We start from the raw sequence: 15,210 nt of genomic DNA, 5'->3' as shown, positions 1-15,210 counted from the left end.
AAGTAAAGAGGGAAGATCAGTATTTAGAGCTCTGTCCCATGCTTTACCAATGTTAGTTCTACTATAACCACATTGTTCAGAGTTGCTAGATGGGCTGCTTTTGACACAAAGTTCGTGACAGAACTACAATTTCTTCTAACTTGCAAAAACTGACCCACTGGTATGTTACGAACTAAATGGGGCGGATGATTACTATCAGCTCTCACAGTATTTCTGCTAAGAGGTTTATGGTAAATAGTTGACTGCAATAAATTGACATCCTTATAAATAGTGAGATCTAAAAAAATCTATGGAATGAGGATTATAGTTCATAGTAAAAGAAATAATCCGTGGTGGAATTAATATAAATCAAAACTTTATGTAACTCATCATATGTGCCCCTCCAAATTAAGAGGACTTCATCAATGTATCTGCACCATAATGATATTTTTGAGTGAAAAGGGTTATTTTCAGTACTAAATGTTTCTCTTCCAAAAAAACCATCACTAAACAGGCGTATGATGGAGCAAAAGCACTCCCCATAGCAGTCCCCTGTAGTTGTAGATATTTGTCTGAGTATTTAAAAAAATTATTCGATAAGTCAATCTCAAACAATTTAATCCAAAAATCTCAAGGTGGCAGCACATCAATAGGACGTTCAGCAAGATAGAAGGAAATGGCTTCTAAGCCTGCGTGGTGAGGTATGTACGTATATAGACTTTGTACATCCAAAGACACAAGGATATCATCACTTGCACAATTCCAATTATTGATAAGATTTAACTTGCACTTGTGGATGTAGCGACGAACTGTGTTAACTGACAATGGTTTTCTGAAGTGTTCCTGAGCCCACGCGGTAAGATCCTTTACACAATGATGTAATTTTTAATGCAGTGCCGCCTGAGGGATCGAAGGTCACGGGCATTCAATGTTGGTTTTCAGCTTTACCACTTACATGTAGAAAGTTCTCCAGATTCTCTGAATCTTCTGATTAAATTATGGACTGTAGATGATGGAATCCCTAAATTCCTTGCAATTGAAGGTTGAGAAACATTGTTCTTAAGCTGTTGGACTATTTTTTTTAATGCAGTTGTTCACAAAGTGGTGATCCTCACCCCATCTTTGCTTGTGAATGGCTGAGACTTTTGGGGATGCTCCTTTTACACCTAATCATGAGTGTCCTCAGTTCCCAAACACTTATTGAGTGTTGTTAGAAGGAAAGGTGATGTAACACAGTGGTAAACATACCACTGTCCCAGCTTTTTTGAAACGTGTTGCAGGCATCCATTTCAAAATGAGCAAATATTTGCACAAAACAAAGTTTATCAGTTTGAACATTAAATATCTTGTCTTTGTGGTGTATTCAATTGAATATAGGTTGAAGAGAATTTGAAAATCATTGTATTCTGTTTTTAATTTACATTTTGCAAAACGTCCCAACTTCATTGGAATTGGGGTTGTATACATGCTGGTAACTGCTGTAATCTCATAAAATCCTGATAAGATTGCCTTGCATCAGTGAGAAGCTGGATGTCCAGCAATTTCCCACTTTTAAACTCTGACTAGACTGAAATGATGGTTCTTGGTCCAGTGAGACATCATCAATTTGACTAGCTAACATTTAGCCTAGGCTCATGTGTCATACATCACACTGACAAAGTGAGGAACCTTGGGTCTCTAGTTGCTTCAAAATGCTGCTGCCAGAGTTTTGACAGGAAGCAGAAAATGTGACCACATTACGCCCATTTTGGCATCTCTTCACTGGCTTCCTGTCCCTGTAAGAACAGATTTTAAGGTTCTGCTCTTAACCTATAAAATTATTCATGGACTGGCACCTCCTTACTTAGCTGACCTAATTAAACCCTACGTACCAGCCCAAGCTCTGCGTTATCAGGATGCAGGACTACTTTGTGTCTCTAGGGTGAATAAAAATATTAGTAAATGGAACGTGCCGCGGCCTCAGCTTTATCTAAATTCTTGGTCTTTTAGTGAAGCTTAGGGCTAGTGGCCGGCGATCACCTTAGTATTTCTTCTGTTTTTCTTGTTGTTTAATGCTGACAAATTATACAGTATTTGTTGTCTTTCTGCTGCCCGATTCTGTTTTTCCCCCTCTTTCTGTTTGAGGTGCAGCTCCATGCAGAGGTGGGAGTGGGTGTCTTCTTCTGCAGGCCTCCCATCCTGTGCACCAGCATGGACTCCCAAAATTTCCTGTGTATTTGTATTGTCAGTTGTGTCTGTAGCATGACCCAAGCAGAGGGTCACCCCTTTGAGTCTGGTCTGCTTGAGGTTTCTTCCTCAAATCATCAGAGGGAGTTTTTTTTCTTACCACTGTCGCCTGTGTTCTTGCTCTGGGGGTTGGTAAGGTTAGACCTTACTTGTGTGAAGCGCCTTGAGGCGACTTTGTTATGATTAGGTGCTATATAAATGAAATAAATTGAAATGAAATTGAACTAAATTTAGCAGAAGCTAACTGGTCCACTGATGGTTTTCAAAGTTAGCTGAAAAGCTAAAAACTTTAGCTTCACTAATTATCAGCTAGCGGATTAGCAGAACTGTGCCCACCACTGCTGATAACACTGCACTTTTATCCAGACAGCAAAAAGACATGCATGCGAGAAAAAACCCAAACACTGCTCAAACGTAGCTGTCGTGGAATCCAAGGTCCTTATTCCAGAATGAAACAGACACATTTATCTTTAAAATTTTCTTCATGAGCTGCTGATGAACTTAATAATGTAATAAAGTACAACATTATACACAAACAGTAGAACTTAACCAAAATCATTTAACAGGTCAAACACCCAATTTAAGTTAAATAATCACTCGTGTGTGTAAAGACGTGTGGAACACCAAACTGCCCAACTATACAAAAACAATAATACAAAACTTAGGGGTCGTCCATAGACCACTCTGACAAACAATAGTACGTATACCCCGGTGCCTGCTCCCAGACCACCAATAACCAGCAAAAATCTATTTAAGCATAAAAATTCAAAAAGAAAAAATAATATAGCACCTTCAACTGCACCACAGACTAAAACAGTTAAATGTGGCTATTAAACATTAGGTCTCTCTTCTATGAGTCCACCCACCACTTTAATCATATCTTAGATCTTGTTCTGACTTATGGTATGGAAATTGAAGACTTAACAGTATTCCCTGAAAACTCCCTTCTGTCTGATCATTTCTTAATAACATTTACATTTACTCTGATGGACTACCCAGCAGTGGGGAATAAGTTTCATTACACTAGAAGTCTTTCAGAAAGCGCTGTAACTAGATTTAAGGATATGATTCCTTCTTTATGTTCTCTAATGCCATATACCAACACAGTGCAGAGTAGCTACCTAAACTCTGTAAGTGAGAGAGAGTATCTCGTCAATAGTTTTACATCCTCATTGAAGACAACTTTGGATGCTGTAGCTCCTCTGAAAAAGAGAGCTTTAAATCAGAAGTGCCTGACTCCGTGGTATAACTCGCAGCTTAAAGCAGATAACCCGTAAGTTGGAGAGGAAATGGCGTCTCACTAATTTAGAAGATCTTCACTTAGCCTGGAAGAATCTGTTGCTTTATAAAAAAGCCCTCCGTAAAGCTAGGACATCTTACTACTCATCACTAATTGAAGAAAATAAGAACAACCCCAGGTTTCTTTTCAGCACTGTAGCCAGGCTGACAGAGTCAGAGCTCTATTGAGCCGAGTATTCCTTTAACTTTAACTAGTAATGACTTCATGACTGTCTTTGCTAATGAAATTTTAACTATTAGAGAAAAAATTACTCATAACCATCCCAAAGACGTATCGTTATCTTTGGCTGCTTTCAGTGATGCCGGTATTTGGTTAGACTCTTTCTCTCCAATTGTTCTGTCTGAGTTATTTTCATTACGTACTTCCTCCAAACCATCAACATGTCTATTAGACCCCATTCCTACCAGGCTGCTCAAGGAAGCCCTACCATTAATTAATGCTTCGATCTTAAATATGATCAATCTATCTTTATTAGTTGGCTATGTACCACAGGCTTTTAAGGTGGCAGTAATTAAACCATTACTTAAAAAGCCATCACTTGACCCAGCTATCTTAGCTAATTATAGGCCAATCTCCAACCTTCCTTTTCTCTCAAAAATTCTTGAAAGGGTAGTTGTAAAACAGCTAACTGATCATCTGCAGAGGAATGGTCTATTTGAAGAGTTTCAGTCAGGTTATAGAATTCATCATAGTACAGAAACAGCATTAGTGAAGGTTACAAATGATCTTATGGCCTCAGACAGTGGACTCATCTCTGTGCTTGTTCTGTTAGACCTCAGTGCTGCTTTTGATACTGTTGACCATAAAATTTTATTACAGAGATTAGAGCATGCCATAGGTATTAAAGGCACTGCGCTGCGGTGGTTTGAATCATATTTATCTAATAGATTACAATTTGTTCATGTAAATGGGGAATCTTCTTCACAAACTAAGGTTAATTATGGAGTTCCACAAGGTTCTGTGCTAGGACCAATTTTATTCACTTTATACATGCTTCCCTTAGGCAGTATTATTAGACGGCATTGCTTAAATTTTCATTGTTACATAAAGCTGGGTATCATCTGCGTATCCATGAAGCCAGAGGACACACACCAATTAGCTAAACTGCAGGATTGTCTTACAGACATAAAGACATGGATGACCTCTAATTTCCTGCTTTTAAACTCAGATAAAACTGAAGTTATTGTACTTGGCCCCACAAATCTTAGAAACATGGTGTCTAACCAGATCCTTACTCTGGATGGCATTACCCTGACCTCGAGTAATACTGTGAGAAATCTTGGAGTCATTTTTGATCAGGATATGTCATTCAATGCGCATATTAAACAAATATGTAGGACTGCTTTTTTGCATTTGCACAATATCGCTAAAATTAGAAAGGTCTTGTCTCAGAGTGATGCTGAAAAACCAATTCATGCATTTATTTCCTCTAGGCTGGACTATTGTAATTCATTATTATCAGGTTGTCCTAAAAGTTCCCTGAAAAGCCTTCAGTTAATTCAAAATGCTGCAGCTAGAGTACTGACAGGGACTAGAAGAAGAGAGCATATCTCACCCATATTGGCCTCTCTTCATTGGCTTCCTGTTAATTCTAGAATAGAATTTAAAATTCTTCTTCTTACTTATAAGGTTTTGAATAATCAGGTCCCATCTTATCTTAGGGACCTCTTAGTACCATATCACCCCAATAGAGCGCTTCGCTCTCAGACTGCAGGCTTACTTGTAGTTCCTAGGGTTTGTAAGAGTAGAATGGGAGGCAGAGCCTTCAGCTTTCAGGCTCCTCTCCTGTGGAACCAGCTCCCAATTCAGATCAGGGAGACAGACACTCTCTCTACTTTTAAGATTAGGCTTAAAACGTTCCTTTTTGCTAAAGCTTATAGTTAGGGCTGGATCAGGTGACCCTGAACCATCCCTTAGTTATGCTGCTATAGACTTAGACTGCTGGGGGTTCCCATGATGCACTGAGTGTTTCTTTCTCTTTTTGCTCTGTATGCACCACTCTGCATTTAATCATTAGTGATTGATCTCCTGCTCTCTTCCACAGCATGTCTTTTTCCTGGTTCTCTCCCTCAGCCCCAACCAGTCCCAGCAGAAGACTGCCCCTCCATGAGCCTGGTTCTGCTGGAGGTTTCTTCCTGTTAAAAGGGAGATTTTCCTTTCAACTGTTGCCAAGTGCTTGCTCACAGGGGGTCGTTTTGACCGTTGGGGTTTTTCCGTAATTATTGTATGGCCTTGCCTTACAATATAAGGCGCCTTGGGGCAACTGTTTGTTGTGATTTGGCGCTATATAAATAAAATTGATTTGATACACACACACACTTTGTCACGTGCACAAAGCAGCAATTTTGTTGCCACATTATTTTTGCTGGTTAAACTGCATCAGTAGAGACTGATAAAGAGAGCAGCAGAACATCACGCTGTGTACGTCTTACTTCCATCTTTCGTTCACCTCGGACAATGAAAAACTGGACTTGATGATCTGAGGGGCCAGGCTGGCCCACTTTAACACACTATTACTGTACATAGTATTATTTTCAAACTAGCAGGGTCGTCGAACGATGCCCAGGTCTGAGATCTCGTGGACATTTGTGACTGCTTCAACTTTGACAATACAATTGCTCACCAACCCCCTATTCCAGTCTGCTTTGATAAACGCTCAGGTCCATAAGTATTTGGACATTCCTCCATCCCACCCTGCTTATTAGGTGAATGGTTGCTAGGCAACCAGGTCTTTAGCTGTCTTTTATTAAACCCATCAATAGCATTAAATTAAAGCCATCTTTAACCTTTCTCACTGAACTTGGTGCTTGACTGAACAATACTCTTATTTAACATCAAGTCAAGGCCATCTTATATATGGACCAACATGAGAGCATAGAAGATATTAAAACCTAAAGCCAGTGCTCACTGACACCTCCATGTCTGCAGTGGCCACTTCACACAACATGATTTAAGTCGACTAGCGCACAAACGAGGAACTGCACGCCATTTGTGAAAAATTGTAGCGGCCTCCAACGCCACGTATACCTGCTGCTACAACTATTCACGCACACCAGCAGCTGAAAGACAGAGTGCACTGTGAGAGCCCATTTGAACCCTCTTGCAGCAGCTATCGGCCAAATTCCAGATGACACACACGAACATCTAACACCGCTCACTTGACACTTAGAAAATGTGTGGCCATTTGCGTTGTCAGCATGAAAACATTGAGCAGACGATCACTTTCGAGCTGGATGTGAAATTCGTCTAAGTGCCCCTACGATGGTGGCATTGCAAAAAGCAACACACATGTGGTGCATGTGTCTTGCACATGTGCGCGTGTGTAGAAACAGAGACCACATCCAGGACAGGTATATTAATAAGTACAACACTACCTGCATGCACATTTACATAAATAACTAAAAAACAATGATCACATAACAGAGACACAGAGTGACACATTGGTGTGCATTGAACTGACAGGGGGTGTGGCCACCGACAGCAGTAGTTCTTGAGATCTCTGGTTCTGGACATCCCAGCTGGAGAACACGTACTGTGTTTTGAAGGACATGACCAAACAACTGTCCACTGTGACGCGTGCGTGTCTGCTTGTTGTCCTCATGTGGACATACATAAAAACATATCACTGTTGCGCGGGGCTGCAGCGAGCGAGCGCGGGGCTGCAGCGAGCGAGCGCGGGGCTGCAGCGAGCGAGCGCGGGGCTGCAGCGAGCGAGCGCGGGGCTGCAGCGAGCGAGCGCGGGGCTGCAGCGAGCGAGCGCGGGGCTGCAGCGAGCGAGCGCGGGGCTGCAGCGAGCGAGCTGCCCCAGGTGTAACGGACAGTCAGATCATAGCATGCAGCGGGCGATCTGAATGTCACGTCACCCATGTGAGCTCTGTGACGCGGTGTCTGTCCTGCGGTGCGCCGTCCACAGGACACGCGTGTCGGGCCGGAGCCGGCTGGACATGCCAGGCCAGTAGATGTGGACATGATAAGAGCGCACTGCTTCATTCATGTAATTTCATGACTGTATGTCTGTGAACATGGGTCATCTACAGAGGAACAGACGGTTCATACTTGTATTATCTGCTCGATAAGATGGATTCAATAAAATCCGTTTTTTATAAGGTGTGTGTGTTTTTTGTTTTTAATATGTTTATCTCTTTTTTTGATTTCAGGCATTTTACACACCTTTTATAAGACAGTGATGGTAGCGCAGCGGTAAAGTTTCTGTCTGTCAGTCAGAGATTTTGTAAATTGCAGGTTCGAATCCCGCAGGTGGCATGTATTTTTTTTTCCACAGCAGCTACGCGATGTGGTCCCACACACTCCAGCTGTTCCCACTGCAACGGTTTCGTGCACACTTGTGCACATGCACAAAACTGTCAAAGCAGGATCGTTCACACCTGCCCGCCCCTGTGTCTCTGCTGATTTCATGCAGGCTGTTTCACCATGATTCCTACTTGTTCATGCTACGTGTGAAGGGGCCCTAAGGCATGAAACACACTGCGAGCATCATGCTCATCTCAGTTTCTTTGTGGGGTGAGTTTTATTTAAGCATTTGTGTTAACACATTAAACTTTGCAGATCGACAATGTGAGGGAGGCTACCCAGTGTTGTATCGCATGTACTGGGGCACTAATAGACCCGGCAAGTATTTGTAATGCATGCTGCTTGCAGCTAAAATAGACAGAAAGATGTCCTATAGACATTTTAACATCAAGCCGGCAACATTAAATAATTAACAACTTTTACTGGACTTTCTGACTTTCCCCCCAACGCGCATCAACTAAGCCTACACGGAGCTCTGTGACCTTCCAGGATCTGGAATATAAACGTAATGCAACAAAAACTATTGGTGAGTCTGCATTTAGTTATACATTTATATTCTCAAGTTTACATATTATAAAATGTTTAACATGAGGTGTTATTTCAGGGAGGTGCTGTCAGGTGGACGGCTGGATCAGCTAAATTAGCGAGTACAATAAATAAATAACATCCAGTGTGTGTATATACACAAACACACTCACAATAAAAATCACATAAAAAAAGTCACAAATGATAATGTGGATTAAAGTCTTTATCAAAGGCAAATGAAGGGGAAAAATTGAGCAGTGATGCAACGCCAACACAGTGTAAATACACACAAGTACGACCGCATCGTGTGACACGTGTCTGATGTGATGCAGCCGTTACACTTGCATTGTGTTCCAGGGGTATTGGAGATGTGGTCACTGTGTCCAGCTGATGTCACACCTCCTCTGGTTTGCAGAGGTAAAAAAGAAGCGAATAAAGACACTTTCATCCGTAGTTTAGTGTTGTGTAGAAGAGACACACTTGTGCTCTGCCACACAATAGCAGCAGACCGCGTGCCTTATGCACTCTATATGTCAAAGATGGAAGGAGGTGCCACTGTGCTGATGCTATGTTATATCCCCACAACAAGAAAATGACTAGTTGAACCTGGCATCATGAAACAAACAGCAGAAGTCTTACTTGTGAGGCAGCTGCGGTGAACCTTCATTTGTTGACATGGGTGTCAAAGGTCTCATCAGATTCTGAGCGTCGATTCGTCTGAGAAGTCGGGGAGTGCGCGGTTCCCAGTAAATACCATTGATTAGGCAAGTTGTGTAGGGTGCCACCTGGAGTTTAACAACACATAAGAGATGACTTGAGATGGCACCAAGACAGCCTCCAAACAAATGTTCAGCCCAGCATGAAAGTGGACTAAGACCTGAAACACACTGCAGGTGTCACGTGTGCGTCTCCGGTTTTCATTTTGGTGTCAGTGTTAATAGATTAAACCTTGCACACGGCCAACACAAGCAAAGCATCCCAGACGCATGCGTTGCATCATGTTTACCCTCAACAGAATAGACCCGGTACCTTTTTTTTTTTTTCCAAATGTGCAGTGAGCAAATAAATAACACCCCTGTTCCACAGGGCACCATTCTATTATGATCTATAAGAAGTGCAAAAATGGGATGAAATGTTTATTCCAGCATACCCCCTCTCAGGCTGGTGTATAAAGTGGAGACCTAGCAACTGGCTGGCTTATAAAGCGCTGTTAGGAAAAATTAGTGAAAAACTCTCTGACACAGACAACAAATGAGACACCAAAGGAAACAGGTTTCAGTTTCTAAGATCTTTTGTTATTTAAAGTTTTAAAGGTACATGTCATACAGAGTGTAGATCTGAAGACAAATACAAATATATTCAGTTTTCATACCATACTTATATACCGTCCCAAGATGTGCCAAAGTCCACTGAATGAAATCATTTGACAGTATAAGACAGTCATTCTCAAAGTCCTTTACCGATCGTTCAGCATGCATTAATGAAATAATGTCTCGTCACATAACATAAGACAATCACTCTCAGACTGTTTCTGCTTCTTCCTTCATCATGCACTGATTAACAAATGTCTTGCCTCATCAATCTTATCTATACTCTACTTCCCTTGTTCATGGCATTGTTCTGCAATACAACCTTTAACACGTAAAACATTTCAGTACACTGAGTGTTAAATGCTATCACAGCAAACCTGAACAGCAGTAAGAAAATGGCAATCTATTAGTCACAATCAGGTATTAAGACAAATTATAATGGTATAAATATAAATGACAGAGCATTAACAACATTAACTTTTAGAACATTTCCCTCCTGGTTAACCATTATAATTTCCTACATCAAAATTATACAATTTCATGGAGATTTTCTGTACACTCCCCACATTTTAATCACAGTGATTTTCTGTCAATCTATCATAATGTAGCAGTGAGGCATAAACATCACTGTGATGTTCACCCAACCCGGTTTCGCAGACCGGTCACTCTAAAAATCAATCCCCCTTCATGACGCGGTTCATGGATTAGCACCACATTTCTGCTTCAAACTGCCTCCAGTCATCATCTGTCTCAACGACAGATATGTGAAGCGTTTGTACAACAATCAATTCCACATAAATTCAGCATAATTTCATCATAAAAGGTGGTGGAAGCGATAAGAGCACTGTGGCTAAATGAGCTGCTAGGTGATGGGTTCACTCTGCGTCGGTCATTTCAAAGCGTCACAGACTTTTGACGAGTTTCTGCTTAAAACTGACTAAGAGGTTTTACTTTATCATCTGATGGTTAATAATCCCATTAATCCATTTGATTGCTTTGGGTAAAGAAATTCTGTCTCAGACGTGCTGCTGTGGTCCAAAATGATTCATGCGTAGATGCAAAAGGCAGACCTTTTTTTTTTTTTTTTTTAGGGGCGGACCGTTCGGTCTGTGACACCAGTTCTTATTGTAATGCTGTTCCTCACCAAATATTCCAACTCTTTCTTAATTTTATATTTATTCAAAGTCACTGTTAAAAACAGGCCTGGGTCCCCAGAGATGTGTCCCACACAGGGGCTCCATCTTGTAAGGAGACCCCGAACTAAGCCAACAAGTGGTTTTTATAAAAGACAATAGCTGAAGCTTGCGCATGCATAATGGGCGGGAAACTTAACTGTTTGTTGAGACTATGAACCAGTTAAAACCAGGTTCCAGGCACTTCTAAACAGATAACAAGTGCAAATATTTGATAACTAATGTAAAATATTAAAATAAGGAATTAACACAGATATTATCTAACAAGTGCATACCTGGCAACCCATTCGGAAACTAATGTAAAGCTGCGCCCGGCTGCGTTCTCAGTCAGAACCGCAACAAATGCTGCTTTTGCTTCAAATTTTTACCCCAATGGAACACAAGTATCAAGCTGTACTGATGAGGACTATACCCTATTTAAAAATGTCTGAACATGATTGAAGCTGTTAAGACTACAAGCACCTGGAAGTGGCCGTGTAATGACGCAGATTTGTTGATGATGGCCAGAACTACTGTGTATACCAAGTTTGTTTGAAATTGGCAAAAGAGGGATCAAGAAGTTAGTGTGATGTTTCAAAATGCACCCGTTTTACTATTTGGGATGAAACGGGAAGGAACGGAATAGGAGTATTAAATAGACAGAAAAATTATCTACAGACGTTTTGACAGCATACCAGCAACATTAAATAATGAACACATTTTAATGGCTTGTCTGACTGGGAAAGAAGTCACAAACATGGACAATACAAAAAAAAAAACTAAACAATTTCAGTTATTGGGAGAATAAATAAATATATCGCACGACTATTGTCCTGCTTGTGTCACGTGTACCGAGGCTGCGTAGAGAAACGACCCGGCTTCTATTTTTCATGTAGTGTATAATGTGAGCAACATGCACCTAAAATAGACAGAAAAATGATCTGCAGACATTTTGAGATCATGCCAGCAACATGAAATAATTAATGCCTTTTACTGGACTTTAGTCACAGCCACAAAAAAATATAATTACAATTTCTTTTTAAACTTTCAGTTTTTGCAAAAAGTCACATGATTGCTATCCAGTTACATGAATTTTTTCCAAATGCTCATCAACTAAACCCACACAAAAGCTCTGTGACCTCCAGGATCTGGATTATAAAACTAACTGAAAATCAAAAGCTGTTTGTGAGTCTGTTTGTATTCATCAACTGATATTTTTTTGAGTTTATCTATTATAAAAAAATTCAACATGAGGTGTGCTTTTAGGGAAGCGCTGTCAGGTGACAATGTATCAGCTAAAAAAAAAAAAAAAAATGCACACAAAAAAGCCCAAACTAACTCTGGCTCCTAAAATTCACATTCAAAATAAATGGTCACAGAAGATAGAGAGCGTGGATCAAAGTTATTATCAAAGACAAATGATGGGGAAAGCTTGAATAGTGGCAGAACACAAACAGAGCCTGGTGTAAACAAACACACACACACACCCGCTGCTTGTGTCTTGTGACGTGTCTGATGTGACACCTACAGGGTGTTTCTGAATTTGGGACACTGCTGTGTCCCTACTGTTTGTGTCCACAGTGTGTTTTTGAAAACACTAGAAATAAATTTGGTTAGATTTAATTGTGTACATTGTTTTCAGGGAAGACAAACAGCTAAAGGAAACTATCAAAGCAAAAGTGTCAAACTGTCCTCTGTCAGGATCAGTTACTGATCCAAACCAGTGCTTTCTGTCTTTCCAGGACATTACTCGTTTAAATGGTTGTATTGGTGCTGTCCAGTGTTTGTGCAACACCTCTGATTTTTTTTTTTCCCCCTCACTTCTGTCCCACACATAGTTCTCTGGTCAGTTCTTCATAACCACACCTGCAGGTCATTTTATCGTCAAAAGATCTGTCAGTAATGTGCTAGTCACCAAAGGACTGGTGTCTCCAGGTGAGAAGAATAACCTCAAAAGTGAATTCCATTTCTCTCTGTTCAATTTGAATTTATTTTTCAATTTATTTCATTTATATAGCGTTAAATCACAACAAAGTCGCCTCAAGGCCCTTCACACAGTAAGGTCTAACCTTACCAACCCCCAGAGCAAGAACACAGGCGACAGTGGTAAGAAAAAACTTCCTCTGATGACATTAAGGAAGAAACCTCAAGCAGATTAGACTCAAAGGGGTGACGCTCTGCTTGCTCAACACAGACCAAGTGTGTCTGGAAGACTGGAGCCAGACTAACAAGACCGGGGTGTGAGTCCAGGTGTGTACTTCAGGTCCTCTCTCCATGTCCTTGTACAAGACACTTCATTGTCTCAGTTACACCTCCTCTGGTTTGCAGAAGAGGTGATGATCTAGTGCAGGGGTGCCCAACCTTTTCTGAACCGAGATCCATTTTTAAAGTTAATAGTGTATCAAGATCTACCAAGCCATATGGAACGCCACAGCATAGCCGCAACATCTTGTGCACAAATACAATAACAATTTTCTGACAGGTTTTAAAAATAATAATGCATCATTGAAGTAATTGTGCACGGTGAAAAAGAATAAGCACAAGTAGGTCTCAGACTGGCTTCAACTTGGAAAAGTTGTCCCCTACCTTAGTGGGACTTCTGGCCCAGAGAGGAGGAAGCTGGTCTCTCATAGTCCGGACAGTAGGAGCTGAGTGCAGCCGTAAGCAGGCACTCAGACACTCTCTGTCTGCATCAGATTCAAGATTTGGACATTCATGTCAGGTGATGCTCTGGATTTGAGCTCAGTGTCATTTTTCAGTGTGAGGATCCAGGTTGAAGAGTGATGTCACTTTGGACGATATACAGTCCACATCTATATTTTCCTTCTTCAGCTGAAAGAGTCCTACTTGTCTTTATTGGTAAGTGGGACCCCGGAGGCAGCTGACAGGTACCGGCAGGCCAAGCGTGCTGCAGCCTGTGCAGTCGCAGAGGCAAAAACTCGGGTCTGGGAGGAGTTCGGGGAGGCCATGGAGGAGGACTGTTGGTTGGCCTCGAAGAAATTCTGGCAAACTGTCCGACGCCTCAGGGGCGGAAGCAGCTTTCCACCGGCACTGTCTACTGTGCGGGTGGGGAGCTGTTGACCCTGATTGGGGATGTTGTCGGGCGGTGGAAGGAATACTTTGAGGATCTCCTCAATCCTATCGTCACGTCTTCCAAAGAGGGAGCACAGACTGGGGACTCAGACGCGGACTCATCCATCACCCAGGCCGAAGTCACCGAGGTGGTCAGAAAGCTCCTCTGTGCCAAGGCTCCTGGGGTGTATGAAATCCGTCCTGAGTACCTTAAGTCTCTGGATGCTGTGGGACTGTCTTGGTTGACACGCCTCTGCAACATCGTGTGGCGGTTGGGGACAGTGCCTCTGGATTGGCAGACCGGGGTGGTGGTCCCTCTGTTTAAGAAGGGGGACCGGAGGGTGTGTTCGAATTACAGGGGGATCACACTCCTCAGCCTCCCCGGTAAGGTCTATTCCAGAGTACTGGAGAGAAGAGTACGACCAATAGTCTAACCTCGGATTCAGGAGGAGCAGTGTGGTTTTCGTCCTGGTCGCGGCACACTGGACCAGCTCTACACCCTCCATCGGGTGCTCGAGGGTTCATGGGAGTTCGCCCAACCAGTCCACATGTGCTTTGTGGATCTGGAGAAGGCGTTCGACCGTGTCCCTCGGGGCACCCTGTGGGGGTGCTCCGGGAGTACGGGCTCCGGGGTCCTTTGCTAAGGGCTATCCGGTCCAGCAAGAGCTTGGTTGGCATTGCCGGTAGTAAGTCAACCTGTTTCCAGTACATGTTGGCCTCCACCAGGGCTGCCCTTTGTCACCGGTTCTGTTCATTACTTTTATGGACAGAATTTCTAGGTGCAGTCAGGGTGTAGAGGGGGTCTGGTTTGGGAACCACAGAATCTCATCTCTGCTGTTTGCGGACAAGGTGGTTCTGTTGGCTTCGTCAAATCAGGCCCTTCAGTGTGCACTGGGGCGGTTTGCAGCTGAGTGAAGCGTCTGGGATGAAAATCAGCACCTCCAAAGCCGAGGCCATGGCTCTCGACCGGAAAAAGGTGCTTTGCCCTCTTCAGGTCGGTGGAGTGTCCTTGCCTCAAGTGGAAGAGTTTAATTATCTTGGGGTCTTGTTCACGAGCAAGGGACAGATGGAGTGTGAGGTCGACAGACGGATCGGTGCAGCATCTGCAGTGATGCGGTCACTGTATCGGACCGTCGTGGTGAAGAGAGAGCTGAGTAGGGGGGCAAAGCTCTCGATTTACCGGTCGATCTATATTACGATCCTCACCTATGGTCATGAGATTTGGCTCATGACCGAAAGAACGGGATCGCGAGTACAAGCGGCCGAGATGAGTTTCCTTCGCAGAGTAGCTGGGCGCTCCCTTAGAGATAGGGTG

At 42.5% G+C, this 15,210-nt stretch overlaps 1 protein-coding gene across 4 annotated transcripts in view; it reads right to left on the bottom strand.

The window, feature by feature from the left end:
- aass (aminoadipate-semialdehyde synthase) overlaps window positions 1-15,210 on the bottom strand; it is a 123,021-nt gene that overhangs the window by 54,292 nt on the left and 53,519 nt on the right. For all 4 annotated transcript variants that reach the window (XR_004562372.1, XM_034177314.1, XM_034177313.1 and 1 more), the window contains exon 9: window positions 8,981-9,126. Coding sequence is in view for 3 of the 4 variants with exons in the window: in XM_034177314.1 (XP_034033205.1) it covers window positions 8,981-9,126 (146 nt within the window). In the remaining variant the exon portion in view is untranslated. The remainder of the gene's footprint in view (window positions 1-8,980; window positions 9,127-15,210) is intronic.

This window comes from Thalassophryne amazonica, chromosome 8, assembly GCF_902500255.1.
Source record: "Thalassophryne amazonica chromosome 8, fThaAma1.1, whole genome shotgun sequence".
Taxonomy (NCBI): domain Eukaryota; kingdom Metazoa; phylum Chordata; class Actinopteri; order Batrachoidiformes; family Batrachoididae; genus Thalassophryne; species Thalassophryne amazonica.
This window is presented reverse-complemented; position numbering and strand designations above follow the sequence as displayed.